Raw genomic sequence first — 18,102 nt, 5'->3', positions numbered from 1 at the left:
ACGAAGGCCATGCGCTTACGAGGAATAGCACGGAATGCAAGTAGCGGATACCATTTTCAGGGACTCGTATTGCGGCAGGATAGATGGGGAAGACGAAGGGGGATAGGGGGAATAAAGGTTGGCGAGGGGGTGGAAGGAAGGAAGGAAGAAGAGAGGGTGGAAGAGAGACGCCCGTGATGTTCCAACCCCTTTCTTTGCCTTCCCTCCCTTTTTCCTCTCTCCAATCCCCCCACCCCGCCCCTCTTTCTAGACGTAGGCGATAGCGTAGTACTCGAGGAGCAGAACCGCGTATATCGACCGGTGACGTCATCCATCCCCACTAAACTACGTCACGTATACGCTCCCGTCGTCGGAGTGAAGATTGACGCAGTGCCGTGTGATCTCGTTGGCGCATTAAATCCCGTCAGCTTAAACGCCTTAACTTTGCCTTAAACTTGAACCGATAGACTTGCTCGACTCGATCGATTACTACTAACACCTTAAACGTTTATTCTTTAGATCTTCCTTTATGGTTTTCTAGGACCAATTAATATTCGTGATGAAATGAATCGATCGTACGTAAATTCGTTCGTTCGTTCTTTCGTTAAGATATTAAAATGTATGATGAATTATTTCGGGATGTTTCTATGAATTTTGTAAGATGGTATATATATATATATATAACAATACATTGTATTTTTTAATTAAATATAAAATATTGTAATAGATTATTCTATTTTTTTATAATTCTAAACTTGAAAAAGAAAAAGAGACAGGGAGAGAGGGAGGAAGAGTTGAGAGTAGAGAAGATAAGAAGAACCGTATATTTATTATAAACGAATTGGATAAATTGTTACTTTAGATTGACTTTCTCTCTTTATCTCTCACTACCTCTCTCTTTTTTAGATTAAATAAAATAAATAAATTATAAGTTGTGATGTCTCTGTAACGCGTGCATGTACAAATCTAATTTACCGTATCCAATTGCGATAACGCGTATACACCGTACTCCCGTTAATATGACGTGCAAGTAAAATGCAACCTTTTTACAAATGCACCAAAATAAGAAATAATAAAAAAGATAACGGCATTAAAGGGAACAAAAAAAGAAAAAAAACAAAACAAAACAAAACGAAAAAAAAGAAACAAAAAAATATGAAACATAGACGAGGTGGAAGAAAAACGAAGGGAGAGGAGGTGCTTTGGTTCCTTCGACGTCATCTAGTATCTTACTAAAAATAGAAAATCGCTTGAAATATTCAAAGTCAATATACCGTAACGCGAGGGAGAGGCACGTGCTTAGATTACGTCAAGAGAACGGTATGATACGGTCCTGAGGCCAAGGGAGGCTGAGTACAAAAGTATTGATCCGCTTTGCCACCACTCTTGGCGCACCAGTTACTCCCACCTAACATTTCGTGTCTCCACCACTACCATCACAACTACCACCACCACCACCACCACCCCCGTACTCATCGTCCTCCTTCCCCTATACCTCCAACACCTCCTATACCTTCTCCTCTTCGTCGTCGTCGTCATCCTCGTATCTTCCCGAAGCTTCCCTCCGCGTTTTCCATCCTTGCTTGGCCTTTCCCGCTCTTTCTAAAACGTCAAGAGAAAAAGAGAGAGAGAGAGAGAGAGAGAGAGAAAGGAAGGGGTAAGGGAGAAGAGGGAATCAACGGGCGGGAAACTTCGCCCTCGATTTTTCTCATAGGATAGTAACGCTATCGTGAAACCTTTCTTTCTCTTTCCCTCTTTCTCTCTCTCTCACACACACACTCTGTCTTACTCTCTCTCGCTCATCTAGAAGCAAGTGCAAGGAAAAACAAGACCCTTTTGTTATTCTTCCCTTCGTTTGTTTTGCTCATTACCCACCTTTCTAACACTAGTACAGCTCATCGATATTCCATTACACGACACAACCTCTCTACTAGTGAAAGAAACCAATTAACAATAAGACACGATACCAGGGCAAGAATCTTGCCACTTTTTGTCATTAACAGGAGAGAAATTTAGTTGAGAGTAGGGAAATAAAAATATAAAAATATACGTATATATGTATGTGTGCATTATTATAATAATTACGTCGATCGTGTTCGATCGATCAAAGCTACGGGGGTTTTAAGACTTTGAATTTTTATTTATTGTTTGTTATATATATTTTTTACAGGGATGTTTGTGTTCTTTATTCTTTTTTGTTTGTTTTTTTTCGATAAAACGTAAAAGAGGAGAATAAATGTATGTATATCGTAGGAAAAGGAAAAAAGATCGAGTGACGTTGGTTCGTTAAAAGAACGGATAATTATTCGGCATCGTTTCAGGCTGTAATAGAGTTCGTTTCGCACGTACTCCTGACTTATCGGACACGTGGCTCGTGAGACACGTGTCACGATGCCGTGATGTCGCAGTTCTGTCCGATTTCCCAACCCTTCTCCTCTCTTCTCCTCACCTATCACTTTTTTCCTATCTTCTAATTACAGCGATTTAAGCGACTTCCAACCATACCATTGGCTAGCGTGCACTCAGGTGCGTATGTTTTTCCTTCAAGTTCCTCCCCTCGCCCCTCGTGTATTGACGTGCGATACGCGCAAGTGCGACAACGAACATTTACGCAATTTTAAAGCATCGGAATAAAGGAGAAGAAGAATAAGAAAAATATGTTTAATGTAAGATGTATAAGTAAATATACTAACATAAGTATTTACATATATACAAGTTTGCATCGCGAACTAGAAGACATTGCAATTGAAAAAGTAGGGACGCCAGTTCTGACGCAAACTCTGACGCATTGGTAACAGCAACTGTTAGGACAGAATCGACACGAAACGAGGAGAAACGAGTACGGATGGTAGGCGCCGGTGTGTATGTATGGGTGTGTCTGCAGATACATGTATATACAAGCATCGCTTCGATGGGGTCGTTAAAATTAACGAGCGTATTCTCGGCTTCTCAAAAGTGTCGCGAGCTTACATTTGTCACGCGCACCAATCGCCGACATTTGCATTACCGAGAATATGCGTTTTTTTTCGGAAGTCCACAGATGTAATACAATACCCACGTGTCGTTCAACTTACGAACGAACGAAGCAAGTGGCAAAAGTACTGTAGGGGAATCGAACCGAACCGAACCAAAACAAAAAAAAACAAGAGGAAAGGAAAGCAATAGGAATGTTAGTATTACCGTTAAGCCTTTTGAATAACAGGCCAAGCAGTATGGTGTCTTAGAACTGGAAGAAAGAATTGGCTGTTGAGACTCAATCGTGCATTATTCTTATCTATTCTGCGAACGTATAATCGTTCGCACAATTTCGCACCAACTTTCGAATTTCCAATCGATAGAAGAACGAATAACCAAAGGTCCTCGGGCTACATCAATGGGAATATCTAACGATACGATAACGATAATGTGCTTTTCTCAAACGATCGTACCCTCGGGAACGATTCCTGCGACCTTTCGCGCAACCAACTGATTTTTATCGCGGCGTGCGTTACACCGCTAATTTCTTACGATATTCGTCGATAGACGTGAAAGGGAAAAATAGGTATAAGGAAGGGGGAGGAAAGTGCACGCAGGGGCACGCTCGTTTTCATAAAGTTAACGATCCGTGGGCTCAAAACGAGCTCGAACAAGCAGCTTGCCTTTTTTGGTCGAGGGTTGCCACCATGCACGATTCCATAAGAGCAGACGCTTGGAAAAAATACACTGCGGATACGCGTAAATGGTTAGCTATATCTCTCATTCCTTTTACAATCTACAACAGCCATGTCAAATTCGCGGCCCGCCAAAACGAAGTTGCAACATATATATATTTCAAATACAATATCCAGCAAAACGACTCTCTCGAATAAACGTCGGTCGCGTATGTATTAATAATAAAAAATCTATTTTCTATTTATTTCGAGATTTTGTCTATAACGTGGGCCTTGATGTTAGACATAGCTGACTTAGAGTATACGTTAAACGCAAGATGTTGCAGAAATCTTTGTACTCTTTATTATTAACGAAGAGGTTTAAGGGAAAAGATTCTTGTGTGAACCAATCACGTCATAATATTCTCTTGCATCAAATTTCTCGAATTCTCTTTCCCTCTCTCTCTCTCTCTCTCTCGGTTCGCATTTTTTGCTCAATTCAGGTAGCATCTAGAACGAGCCCTCTAGCATCCCTCTCTACAGTTAACGTTTGACGTATAAATAGCAAAGATGCGGGTGTATAGTCTCTCCTAGTACGCTGGTATACTGTCTAGTTTCCCTACCAACTCCCTCGAAACTCCTATACACTCTTGCGGAAGTATCTACGAGACTATGTACGGCAACACGCCCTGTGGCTTTTGCTAAACAACCAAACATATACAATCGACGACGAACGAATATATTTGGTATCGTAAGAAAATTTATTGCACAATTAACGTCGATCCTCGGCAAAATATCTAAATGTGAGTGATAAAATAAAAAATTAAAAAAAAAAAAAAAAAAAACAAAGGAAAAAGAGAGAGAAACTAAAATGTTGAAAAAACCGCAATAGAGAAAAGCATCGTCCAATTAAGAGGTCCTCTTTCATTCGCGAGGACTTTAACGTGACATCAAAGAAATCCATGCATCATATCCAGGCCTCGTCGCGACGACGACAGCTGCATTTTCCCGGCGATTTCTTAAAAACATCGTCGCGTCGTCAGGGTTGCGCCTCTGGGGGCGAAAAAGAAAAATGTCATGGAAAAGAAGAGAAAGAGAGATACCGCACGACGATGACAGCTGCGCTTAGTTGTCGATCAAGTTTCTTTCTCTTTCTCGACAAAAGTAGCGTCATTCGGTGACCGGTAACTCGATCCAATCCCCCTTCCCCAACTATTCCAAATCTACTTGAATTTATTTCCTAAGAAGACGAAACAAAATTACTTCCCAAAGTCCACCACCCTTCTTATCCGTCTTATTTCCAATTTATATTGCAACTTCGTTTGAGCTTTTGCTCAACGAATGCGAATAGATTTATCAAATGAACGCGCATAAGATAGTTTTAGAAGGACAGTAGAAACGAACAGTATCCGAAGTTTTACTATTCAAATAGGGTCCCATTATCGAAATCGATTCTATTATTTGAACACCGTGTATGCAACTTTACTGTTTATGTCATCTATTACAATATTAAAACAAATAGTCGACAACGTAGTGCATCCTTCGTACAATATTATATCTTCCTTATTACTTCGATATGAATTTGATTTGACAGTTATGTCTCCCAATTAATTCGAATAGTAAAGGTTTTACAGTAATTCTATTCTAAATAATTTATGGCATGTTAATACGTTTGTTAATAAAACTGTTAAAGAAAAATGATTATACAAAATATTTTCTTTATCTCCAAATGGATTTATATCACTTTAAAAAGATACGTTTCATATAAACAATGGCTAGATAATTAAAACTGTATCAACCTTTCTTTAGATGTAAAAAAAATAAACAAGTATTTAAATACTTGCTTTTAATCGCAAGGAAATAAAAATCGATATAAATAAAAATGCTTTTAACAAATAGAAGTTCTTTCTTCTCATTTTATTGCAATTTTTTCTACCTACCTCATTTTCTTATTTTCTACTTCGAATCCATCATGCGAGAATTTGTAGAGTGTTATAACTGTTAATACTCACCGCTAAAAGCATACCGAGTCGACATTAAAACGAGAAAGAGCATCTCTCTCTACCTCTCTTTCTCTTTCTCTTTCTCTCTTTCTATATATCCACGAACGAGTTAAAATTTGTTGACGTGAAAAACACACGTGTACTTGCGCTTAATTTAGGCGATTACCGTGCACCTGCGTTTACTTCTTTCTTTCTTTTTTCATCCGTTAATTCCTTCCTTCCTTTCTTTCTTTCTTTTTTTCTTACTCTTCTTTCTGACACGAAAGCATCGCTTTTGTACAATCGGTAGGGAGGAAAATGGGCCTGTATGTGTGTGTGGAAGCAAATGGTGAAGTTAATGTGACTACGCACTACGGGATTTCGATCAATTTCCGGGTTCTACTAATACTCTTATCGGACTTAAAAAGGAAAGAGAATACAAATAAAGGAAAGTGTAGAAGAAATAATCAAAATTAAAGGATAAAAAGGAAAAACAATGAATTAGCTTATGATGCAAAGTATCAAAGTAGAATTAAACAGCACGAGACACGTACTCGGTATAAACCGTCGGCAAATTTTCTTTTCGTGATTCGGTATAATTAATCGATAATTCCCCGATAATTTGAAATTATTTGGGATGCGCGAAAGTGCAGAACTAATTCCAGTGAATCCATCCGATAGAAGTATCGTTTCCAGATCGGCGAATACGTGCGTCGACATTTTGTCGTGATAATGAAGCCAGACACAATTCATCCGATGGATCGGATCGCGTATCCGCGACAAACCGCGCGTTTCACCTGTCTCACCCGTGCAGAGAGTTCATCCTTTCTTCCGTCTTCTATTTACGCTCTATTTTCATGAAATAATAATGGTTTACGATGTAACTGTCAGAGTTACGTGTTACGAGTGATAAATAAACAAGGTAAGCTCCATTCTCACATTTATTATTACTATTATTATTATTATCATTATTATTATTATTATTATTATTATCTTCCTCGAGGATTCTTCCATCCATCATTCCTCGTCATCCTCTTCTCCTCATACGACCGAAAACAAATTTGTTTTATAATCGGCTTGACGATTAACCAAGAACGTAACGAGGAACGTCCGTGCCGTATACTATCTATACTGGCATTGTTAAAAAATCGGACGGTACTTCCGTTTAACTAACGTAAACTAATTTTCACGTACTATTATAATATAGTGACCTATATTTTGTTTTTAATATTACCATGCTCGAACGAACGTTTGTATGTACAATATATAGAAAAATCTCTACGATTCGGTTCGATGCCGTCCGACGCGATTCATATCTCGGTATAAAAGGAAACCTAAGCAGGGATATTTCCGCAAAACGCGCGTTAAAGCCACGATGGCCAGGTACTCGGTGTTATTACTTTTTCTGATATCTTTCATTTTTCTCAACAACGGGGACGCTCTTATACCAGATGGTTTATCCAAATTATTCGGTACCCTGGCTACAATCAAAAAGTAGGTCAACTTAAATATCTTTTAACTTTTCATTACAAAAATTCTTTCTGTTATTACAGTGTAAGGATTCCCGAGTTATTAAATCAATTGTGCAACGAATCCCAAGGTGCCAACGTTACGCGACGCGATGCCTGTTACGGTTGCTTTTATCGTGCTAGTAGCCAATCCACGGGATATCCGTTATTATTAGCAATGTCTACTTGTGCGGATATGTACCTGAATAATACAGATTATGGTCATTGCCAAGTATATTTGAGAGTAAGCTAATTAGATAACAAGACGGTGAAATCATTTCCACGCACAGGTGTATACGTGCGTATTAAATTGATCATTTTCCTTTTGAAATCGTAATTGTTACTTACAGAATGCTACGAATAACTTTAGCAACAGAGTCGGTCCTGTTACGATTTACTGTACTTTCCTCCAATGTATTCGGCAAGTTAACAAGGACACCCTGGTAATGTATCAAATCATTTTTTGCTTATTTTATGCTTCAATATTTTAATATCTTTTTTAGTTTACTTTTTAATTCTCGGTTGAGAAGGTGTAAATATTACTTATATATAAATATGTAAATACGTACGTAGATTTTTTGCTCGCTAAAAATAAATATGTAAATAAGAGAGTAGGTCAAATGTTTGCTCGTTATGTAAAATATTATATTAATCCAATTGGAATAATAAAATATACCGCCTTCACTCTTCTTCGAGTAGCATGAAAATCGAGGACGATAAAGCTATTAAAAAGACGTACGTTGTAAATATTGTATAGGACGCTTTTCGGCGTGCTGCCATAAGAGAAAAAGGAGTTACGATGAACTGGAAAACACGAAGGATGAATTCCGGCTTTATATTAAAAGTATATCCTCGCATTTTGAGAGCTGTTTGCGTATTCAGAGAGCAAAGCGCCGATTTCATTACCGTACGACCCGGAGCAGAGCCCATCGATCCAAGGTCCTAATAGTCCTCGAAAATCCTAACTAGAAACTTGGTCCAAATCACATCTTCGCCGCTTTAATTACATGCACCAAGAGTCCACATACGAGTCAATGAACGTGCCTTGTACATATATAGATATATATATATATATATATTTATATACATATGTATTTGTGTGTACCTACCTGTATAACGTGTAAATATATGAAATCCTTTTCTATGTAATTAGCATGTATTATACAACTACAATCTATGTGTTTCATAAAAATCTTTCCCATCGACGAACTACACATTGTTCATTTCTTTTTATCTTGTATATATATTTGAAGGTAAATTATTTTATTATATCCAAGGTTGCGTTTAAACCATTTGCATCTGTAAGCGTAATAATCCAAGCGTGTCAAAAAAAAATTCGAAATTGTTAGTTAATTACAAAAAAATGTGATCTCTTCTATTGCCATTGGTAGTACTCGATTAATACTCCTAATTTAAATTAAAATGTGAAAATAATTTAATTATATAACTTAAAATAAAATGCACATACAAGTCGATGGTCGGTTGAGTGTCTCAAATTGATATAATTAGAATATTTAATACATGAATGCAAATGGATTAAATACTTTTACCTTAAAACACACCTCTAATATAATGATCCATTGTAAATATTATTGTACAGTAAAAGAACAAAAAATATATAACAAGATGCTGTAATATGTTTGTTTTTATTCTATACAAGATTATCCAAATGGTTTCTTCTCCAACCAATTCTTTCCACAGTTACGAGAATGCGTAGGCGAGGCCTTTCGAATGTTTCCCAACTTCAATTTAACGGACGTCAATCTAAGCCAACTGTTCGTCAACACAACTGCCTGCGTTTTAGCAAAAACTCGTTGCGCTTATATGAATCCGATAACTGGTGAAATTCAAGAGGACGATTTGACCAATAAATTTCATCTACCATCGATCAACGCAATTTTTGTCAATGCTGACTACGACTTCAACATTGTACAGTTTCCTTACCGTTACGGTATCGCGGACATCTGTGCTAAATTCAGAAACATCGAACTTGCTACGTGGCCATCCGTTGCTTGTTGACTTCTTCAAGATCCTTTTTACAATAGCACAGTTATGTGTTATACGATATTTTTCTTATTCTACCTTTTATATTCTATTGTATATGTATGTAGACATTATAAACGTATTATATTGGATATTCATTATTATTTTATATTATTTTACGAATCATTAACTCTTTCCACTCGAGTACCGACCAGTATGTTCCAGGATGCTCTCGTTATATATCTATTATTCGATGGCTAATGTTATGTCTTTACGACCTACGACGTAAACCTGGTAGCCTATGGAAAAATATGGTGTTTTTATTTTCTCTTTAATTTCTGTTTACAATTAGTGTATTGCTAAGACCTGTTACACTTAAAAGGAATAATCTTATTTCCCAAATTTCCTTTAAAACAGGGTCGTTGTTCTTTCCAATCATTTTTAAAAATGTTGTCGAAACTTAATCTTCACGAACTACCTTATAAGAACTTTGAATCATATTTGTAGGGGAACACCAACTCGTGTCTTCTCTTCCTGTACGTATCTTAAACAAACTACTTCTTAAATATACTATAATTATTATGCTATTATTTTGTATAATGCCCGAAACCTAAGCCGGGCATTATGTACAATGCCCGACCCCAATCACGAAGATATCATAATCAAAGTTAAAACCATTATAGCTAAAATCTAAAAATAAACAAGTTTAAAGACATTCCTTGACTGAGATTTATTAATCGGTTATCTAAAAATAAAATAATATCAAGTCACGTCAGCCAATTAAAGGTGATTGGAAACGTGACGACATCAATCGTCACTGATCCTTTAAAGAGGATTAACCCACGGAAACGTATAAAGGAAAAAAGAATCAGGGAATAAATAAATAAAGATGAAATCTTCTTGCATGTATCGCGAAATCATTTGCTAATTAAATATTTACACAGGGTGTTTGATAAATTTCTTGAGAATTAAGATAGTAGTTGGCAAAAGGAACAAAGGCTCCTTTTCGGTAATATACGTATTACGTATATACACAGCACGTCGTTCCATTTAGCGAAAAGGCGATTATTTCTATCCATTAACTCGGCTAATCGGATCAGGAGCGACGGAACTGGCAAAGTCGGCACCGGTGCTTGGACTCGAAATGTTCGCTTAACGAAGTCTCTAAGTGTTTCTTTAAGTATTTACCAGTTAATTATCCTTAATCCGATCTCGAAAGAGTGCATCAGGATACGTTCGCATGATTATCATATTCTACGAATTTTACTTCTGTATTACCTAAACATAGGAAGGAAGGAAATTTCTAAAGAGACACTGATACGAACAGGAACAAGAACAAGAAAATGAAGGAAAGAGGAAGCAAAAGCATTTGAAGACGATCGCAAGTGATCAAGACCCAAGACCAGTTAGGGTGCTAGGCGTCTTCTTCGACAAAATTTGAAATATGCAAATGGACACGTCGAGTAGGCACTTCAAACACATCTACATATACAAATAGACGCACACATATAATATCCCTGTATAGCTATCTGTTCGTACGTGAGCCATATAAGAAAGGAGAGAGAGTATATATGTATATTCCAGAGTAGAGAGAGAACGCACGGTTCGGTTCTCTCCAAGCCAATTTAACTTAACATGCAGATGCAGTACGTGGAATCGACATGAACGGAGTGTGGACATAAGAAAGAAAAGAAAGAGGGGGAAGAGGGAAATTCTGAATCATTCGGTGTCATTTTCAGACGTTCCTTGTAATTACACTTATACATAGGTTTCGCATTATTTAAGAAAGATCTCGTCGTCCTTCCGAATACAAATATAAGAGGAAGCGTTATGTCCAGAATTACGTTCCCATCTCGTATTACGTTAGATTTGCTAAAAGCATCCTGCGTCATCCGACGACAAGTCGACGGATGAAGAGAAAATATACGGGAAAGGGGGGGGGGAGGAAATATGATACGTCATCGTGCTTCTGATCGTTTTCTGTCCTGACTTAGTCATCGACCGCATTCTTTCATATACGGAACACTCTGTAACAAATATAAGAGTATTCCGTCGAAATGATGTCAGCCTGGACTTGGATGGCTCGCGTCGATGCTATTCCGGACACGATGACACTTTACGAACACAGAATCCGCGCCTACGCTAAACGGATGACGCACTACCAACAACTATCTCGTATTAACTATGCCAAATATCTTTAATATCATATCATACTCAATTATAATTATCGACTAATAATTTATAAACCAATACGCCCATTTAACATTAACATATGTACTCTCGAGCAAATTACGAAGTATTTTAAAATAGTTTCAAACGTATCGATATGTATATATATTTTTCGCGGTCTTTCGAACAATCGACTCTCGACGTATATATGATGACGTGGCGCCATCGTTAACAAACACTCGGAACCACTTTCTACCTAGTGCTCCGAATTACTCGGCATACCAAATTCTAAATCTATAATTCCCGATAATACATATATATATTATAAATTATAAACTAAAATAATATATCTTCGATGTTTGAATCATCGTTTAATATTACATATCTTTCTAATTTTAAGCATACGCTGGTATACGTTCGCGCTCGCGCGTATATTTGAATTCAACATATTTAGATTAGATAGAGAATGTAATCGTTATCCATAGTGACAGATAGTTGAAAGATAGAATACGATTTATAAGGTAATCCTGGTTCATAAGAAAGGTGGGCGCGATCGGATTAAATAATCCTTGCTTGCCTTGCGCTGCGCACACAACCAAAGAAATAACGCTTGATTGCATCACCGAGCGCGGTGACGTCACTACCCGAACGCAGCGCAACGGTCCGAACAGGTGACAGTCGCTGTCAAGCCATGACGTCAATCGGCTAACGGCCAATGAACCTGCAGCTCGCGTTTGCGCGTTTAAATCTTTCATATCTCGTATCGTATTATCATATTGTAACCTATCGTATCATATGTATCGTGTATCTCACTTTCTCTCTCTCTCTTTCTTTCTTTCTCTTACTATTAGCGAAGGACGACATCGAGGACAGTCATATTTGATCAATTTTCCAATTTGTCTATCATCTGGTCAACCAATTTCTTAGACCTTCTTCCTTTCTTTCGATTTTCTTTTTACAGAATTTGTTAACATACAAAGTTAAAGATTCTTTCTTCAGGAAGAAAATGAAAATGTAACATGTCTATAAAAACACTTGTCATCGTTGATCGTTTAACGTAAGAATAGAAATGTCAAATAAAATTGGATATAACCTAACGAGAGTCGACACTCGAAAACAATGTCTTAGAAAAATCTTAAAAAAGATTGTCGTTACTCACAATTGGCGAAGAATCGTCGGTCATTCTTTAAAGGATGTTTCCGCCAAGCCTAGGAGCTTCTACCTTGATTTAACACTCGATAAAGAGGACACACACTCGCGTTACCGTCCTCGAAATAGCAAACGCTGTCTCGGCCATCATGGTTTCACACGGCGACGTCGATCGCTCGAATTTTTCCCACCGCAGAGACCTCTGTCGCCATCTTGCGGTATATCTAATAACTAAATCGATTATGGAGGATAATTTAAATACGAAACAAATCTGTATTTTCTTTTTACTAACCGATCGATAGTAGGGAAGATCATATTTATCATTGGTAATTTCTTGATCTACTTTATCATTAGTAGATCATTTATGAAAACATTTGAATTGCCGATAAAGTAGACTTCGATTATATTTTTCATAGATTATTGATGTATAATCAAAGAATACATATAATAAAGAGATATTCGAAAATTAATTTAACGTAAGATATAAAAACGTTAATAATATTATTTTTGTTTACAATATTTTATTGTTAATATTTATTCCATATTGTTTTATTGTAAAGCGCGCTCTTAATCAAATAAATTTCAAATTATTTTTTCCTTTTATTAAACCCCCAAAAAATATTGAAAATTTGATTTAATTTTCTCATCGTTTGTCTCCAAATCTTACAAAACCAATTTTGACAAATACTGCATTTTACGTATTCATTTTACTATTAATAGAAAATAAGCTGTTTCGGTTTTATCTCAAAAGTCATCTCTATTACACGCAAATATATATAACAGAGGAAAAATAAGATGTTGTAGGGGAAATTCTAAATAAGCGTTAAATCTTTATAAAAGAGCAGATGTTTTTCTTTCCCCTTCTGCCCACCCAGTAAGCCAGATTTCTTAATCTACGAGTCAAGATTTCGAAAAAGCCAAAGGTTCACATATCAATACAATGCAATCTCACCACTACAATAGCCAATATTCTCAACAAAACTTTTTGTTCAAATACAAAGCCATCTTTATTCAATGGATGCAACCATTGACCAGTTTGATTAATATGTCCAATCAATGTCTTTGAAAAAAACATTTCTGTTAACAATCATAATCGATCCTTTTCATAAGCATTTAAATATTTTTCTAATACCAAAAATAAATTTAACAATTCCGTACGACTAAAGACTGTTTTCGTTTCATAACCGCTGGATTTCTTATTTCATTCTAATATTTTAATAATTTTTTATATATTTCTTTTTATGTCTGAATATTCAAAATGTGAGGGAAAAAAATAAAAAGTTAGGGAAACAGTTATCAGATAACATTTACAAGCATATATCTAGGAAATTGAATAATTTCACATAATAACAGGACCCGCCGAGAAGGGCTTTCAATCGAAAAGAAAATTTTTACTTACAGAATAAAATCTTCTTTGGGCCCAGATCACCGCAGGATCACGAACAAGGGAAAGAGGAAGAAAGAATGAGAGAGTGGGGACGAGGCTATATAATCTTGGGGTAGGTCGTCCAGACAGAGTAGTATTCTCTGAAAAGTTCGAATAGTGTAACTTTCACAGCTAATAAATGAAAATCGTCTTTCAAGTTATCAAATAATTAAATATTTTATAACAAGAGTTTTTTATTTTATAACGTTTCCTATATAGAACAAATACACACCTATTATACACACATGCAAGGATGTCATGGATAATTAAGCTCCTTAATCTACTAGCAATCTTTGGTACGTACTCGTGTCTTTTTTTGAACCCTCAATTAATCATTCATCTGTGGGACCAATTAGTCACAACTATTTTTAGCTCATTTAGCTTTTCTGAGAAAAAATGATAAAAGTTCTTCGCTAATCGTTTTTATATCTCAACACGTCGAGATACGTAGTCAATTTTCTGGGAACAAAGTACATAAGTATTCGGTGAGATCTTGTAACGCGTCTCGGTACGAATAACAACATATACGAAAAGCTAAGACAACGCATAACTGCACGCATCGTATCCGCCGCGTCGACGTGATTATCGTCGAGTCGAGATTCGATTCGAGTAGAATACCAATTCAAACGATAACAATGAAAAGGATAGTCGCTGAAGACCAACGTCGAGGGAAAAGCAAAAACGATCGAATGTTAAACACCCCTCGAGACAACTTTTCTCATTAACTCGTTAAACTCGTTGTTAATCCTTTACAATGCTATAAACTTGTAGGAAATATTGGTATTGGTTGTCTTGTTGAGAAACGACATCTCTTTTTCTTTCTTTCTTTCTTTCTTTCTTTCTCTCTCTTTTTTCTTCCACTCTCTCTCTCTCTCTCTTTCTTATATTATACCATACAATAGATCCGAACTATAGATCCAAACCGAAGAGCAGCGTGAAAAAAGAAATATTATTGAAAAGGAAATCTTTTCCAGCTGGCATAAAGATCTAACACGAGTTTTTCACCCAGATTTGTGAAGGATCGCGTCTTAGTTACGTCTGAATTGTATCCAGGTAGATTTATGGGAATTTATTTTTCCACGCTATACACACTTTATTCCTGAGACATCCGTAGCCGTTGATAATCGAACGTTCGATGAACGCAACTTCACACCTGTCTCTATTACTAAAAGCGCATTTAATTATTTAACTATTTCGTGATATTATTTCCATTATTATTGATTCTTTTATTTCAGGTATTTCTCATGCGATTAAATGGAAATCGGAAAGCAGTGAAGATCAGTGCGAGACAGCAATCAGAGAAGTCATTAGAGATGATCGAGCTATTGTAGAAGATGATAGTTTAACTAGGCTGCATTACACATGGTCATCTCAAGAGTGAGTTTAATTTTATTTTTCTTTTTTTTTTTCTTTTATAAATGATTTATTGATATATTAATTCTTGATCAAATTTATATTCTATATCAAAAATTTACTTTCAATTAACGAATTTTGTTCTGTTAGATGTGAAGTACGTGCTGGCCCAGAATATATCATTCGAAAGTACACATTTTTCGAAAACGGGACATTTTTATTACTACGCTATCATTATGCCGAAGAATCTTGTAGCATAGCAACTCACACAGTAGTTGGACGTGGATCCATTCAATTGGGTTTACCGTCAACGCTAATACCTGGTGCAACTGAAACCAAATTTCACATAGACGTGGTTCACATAGTCCCATTAAATCGTCAGGTATTATAAATAATTATTATAATGTTTATTGTATGTTATTATGTTTGTTTTTAATTTATCAACTTTCCTACATGACTTATGACGTTTTACACAGATCGCGAATAAATTTGGACATAGATTAAATGTCACTTGTAGTTTCCAACCAAAATGGCGTCCTTACGTAGCACAACCAATTTATGAACGGCTTCATCCTCAATTTGAATCTGCTTCGTGGTACAGTCCAAGATATAATTCTCTTCAAAATTATCCTTCCTCGAAAAAAGGAAAAGCGATTGATTGTTTGGAAAAACTTGGAATCGAATTCGACGAATTGAGTATACTAAGAGTGCAAAAAAGAGCACTCGATCAGAGATACATCGTACCTAGTTCGATTTATAAATCAAAAGTCGAATTGGCGCTTGCTAATGTACCACCAAATATACAGTCTCGATGGATTCATCAACCTACGTCGTTACAATCTACAATGTTAATTCGTATGGATACCGTAAGTATTTAGATACTATTAGATAAAGGATGTAAAAAGATACTTTTTCTATTTAATTTACAAATTTTAGATTAGCGATTGTCCAATATGCGGCAGTATATCTCGAGGAACGGAATATAATCCTCCACTGTTACACGAAATAGCACCACTTCCAGCGTTACTTGGTGGTTCCTGGATAAGTTTCCAATGTGAAAGTGTCAAAGGCGGTTTATGGTCCCGACGACACATGAAAATATATTCCGGTGATAAATTATGGACTGGTCGTTGGGATTATTACTTGGATCCACGATGTACTATATTTTCTTACTCGATCACTGCAGCAGGAAGTTACGTGCAACGTGCTGGAGGATATAAACGTGATATGGATAATACGAAACTATTCCAATCATCTTGGAATCCATTAACAGACAAATTAATGTCTAGATCAAGAAGAAGTATGGACGACGCGTATCGTCATCTTTTTCGAAACGCTCGACCTTCGATGGTTGAATCATTTGCTGCAATGCTCAAGGGTAATCAAAAGCACGAAGTGATTGCAACAAGTGCAGAGACATCCCCAAGCACACCCTGTGGTACTACGGAATTGGATCTTCACGTAGCCGAGAGTGTTCTCATCCCAGGAGATACGTTAATAGTTGATCGATGTGCTGGCAAAGAGCCAGGCAAACCACTTACCTTATGGCCTAATAATTGCGTTCCTCTGGCCATAGAAGCACCATCCACGCTTCGATTAAGAGCTAAAGTTGGAGTTAGTTGGTCTGGTCAATACATCTTACGATTAGGTCCGAGAGATAACGATATTTGGGATATGCCACTTCGTCAATGTGGACAAACTAATTCGCGCAATCCTAAACTTAGAATATATCTTCGAAAAAGTTTAGGACTTAAATATGGACTTTCGTCTTTGGCAGTGTCAACCAATCAGACATCTCTCGAAATGATTATAATTATGTTTCTTTGTTCATTACTTGTTCCGAATAAGCTAAATATTGTTCTTATGGACAGTATTCTATTATAATCTAATTATATAGTTTGAAATGTTTGTTAAATGAAATGTTTATCGTACCTATCGATACGAATATGTAAATATAGTACACGAGTACTTGAAAAAATCATTTTACTCGTTTGTTGGATCAAGATTAAAAGAAATATTTAGAAATATTTATAAAATATGAAAGGTTTGATGGACGAACGATATCATGCAATGATTTAAAGTACAATCCTTTTGACCTTGCCATGTAAAAAAAAGTCTGACGAATCGAAATTGATTTACGAATTTTGTACATTTGTATATATATGATGTTATTATATTTTTTATACAAGAAAGTAGGTATATTATTAATTATGGTTTTATAGTTGAATAGTCTATTATCTCGATTATCTTCAAGTAAGAACAATACTAACGCCAACAATAAAATGGAATAAATCTGACAGCGTTCTTTCACACAGTTTTAAATATTTTTCATCAAATATACGTATTTCTTATCTACCCGTTATAAATTACATCCGTAAATGAAATCATTCGAGCTATCATACCATGTGTTTTACTTTATGATTTTAGTATTCCTACAAGTAGAACGCAGGAATCAACTATTCCTTTCGTATTTGCCTCTTCCTTGCAATATCCGAGATCTGTAAGAATTATCTTTGAGTGTGGATGCATATCTGTTATATTATACATTACTCGTGTGCATAAAACTAGTAATTGTAGATGATTATTATGACCGATTGCATTATTATGTGCATCGAGTATTAAATAAAAATTTCGAAAAGAAACAAAGACGTAAAAAGGTAAGAAACAAATTCCTATTATTATTATTAAGTGGCGTTGGAGGAACTCGAAAGCTCATTGCCGCATATACCAAATCCCGCCAGTGTTCTCGTTCCTGAGCGCGATCCCTTCATTCGCGATCCTGATATCCTACTTCCTTAATATCCCTCCTAATATTGTCCTCCCATCTATGCCTTTGTCTACTGAATGATCTTTTCCCATTGGGTATACCAGTAAGTATTTTATACGCGGTGAAAAAAAATTCCTATTATATAGTAAATGATAAT

At 36.2% G+C, this 18,102-nt stretch overlaps 3 protein-coding genes across 5 annotated transcripts in view; 2 read left to right on the top strand and 1 right to left on the bottom strand.

Annotated features, from left to right (window-relative positions):
- The window catches only part of LOC106787987 (3-phosphoinositide-dependent protein kinase 1), a 197,555-nt gene extending 184,993 nt beyond the window's left edge, over positions 1–12,562 (bottom strand). For 2 of the 3 annotated variants that reach the window (XM_014750833.1, XM_014750860.1), the window contains exon 1: positions 12,410–12,560. Coding sequence is in view for 1 of the 3 variants with exons in the window: in XM_014750860.1 (XP_014606346.1) it covers positions 12,410–12,433 (24 nt within the window). In the remaining 2 variants the exon portion in view is untranslated. Of the gene's footprint in view, positions 1–12,409 lie in introns of all 3 variants that reach the window. The other variant, XM_014750842.1, reaches the window with a different exon arrangement.
- LOC106788020 lies at positions 6,966–8,046 on the top strand. The gene is made up of 4 exons (XM_014750904.1): positions 6,966–7,084; positions 7,144–7,342; positions 7,449–7,541; positions 7,856–8,046. The coding sequence occupies exons 1-4, from the start codon at positions 6,966–6,968 to the stop codon at positions 8,042–8,044; spliced, it is 600 nt and encodes a 199-aa protein (XP_014606390.1). The 3' UTR covers positions 8,045–8,046.
- A 1,371-nt stretch (positions 12,563–13,933) lies between the features above and the next one.
- LOC106788013 (protein APCDD1-like) lies at positions 13,934–17,199 on the top strand. Its single transcript, XM_014750889.1, has 5 exons — positions 13,934–14,121; positions 15,061–15,202; positions 15,329–15,560; positions 15,655–16,044; positions 16,115–17,199. Exons 1-5 carry the CDS (start codon positions 14,079–14,081, stop codon positions 17,060–17,062), a joined length of 1,755 nt encoding a protein of 584 aa, XP_014606375.1. The 5' UTR covers positions 13,934–14,078; the 3' UTR covers positions 17,063–17,199.
- Positions 17,200–18,102: the final 903 nt, after the last annotated feature.

The sequence above is a fragment of the Polistes canadensis genome, unplaced genomic scaffold (genome assembly GCF_001313835.1).
Source record: "Polistes canadensis isolate GaletaPanama2010 unplaced genomic scaffold, ASM131383v1 scaffold_5, whole genome shotgun sequence".
NCBI lineage: Eukaryota > Metazoa > Arthropoda > Insecta > Hymenoptera > Vespidae > Polistes > Polistes canadensis.
Note: the sequence above shows the minus strand (reverse complement) of the source record. Positions and strands in the feature narration are given on the sequence as shown.

Excerpts from the sequence above, each read along its gene's own strand:
- LOC106788020 (XM_014750904.1), top strand. The coding sequence starts at position 6,966 with ATGGCCAGGTACTCGGTGTTATTACTTTTTCTGATATCTTTCATTTTT. Across the intron at positions 7,343-7,448 it reads ATTGCCAAGTATATTTGAGA|AATGCTACGAATAACTTTAG; the intron begins GTAAGCTAATTA and ends TGTTACTTACAG. Across the intron at positions 7,542-7,855 it reads AAGTTAACAAGGACACCCTG|GACGCTTTTCGGCGTGCTGC; the intron begins GTAATGTATCAA and ends AATATTGTATAG.
- LOC106788013 (XM_014750889.1), top strand. The coding sequence starts at position 14,079 with ATGTCATGGATAATTAAGCTCCTTAATCTACTAGCAATCTTTG. Across the intron at positions 14,122-15,060 it reads TAATCTACTAGCAATCTTTG|GTATTTCTCATGCGATTAAA; the intron begins GTACGTACTCGT and ends CTTTTATTTCAG. Across the intron at positions 15,561-15,654 it reads TAGTCCCATTAAATCGTCAG|ATCGCGAATAAATTTGGACA; the intron begins GTATTATAAATA and ends CGTTTTACACAG.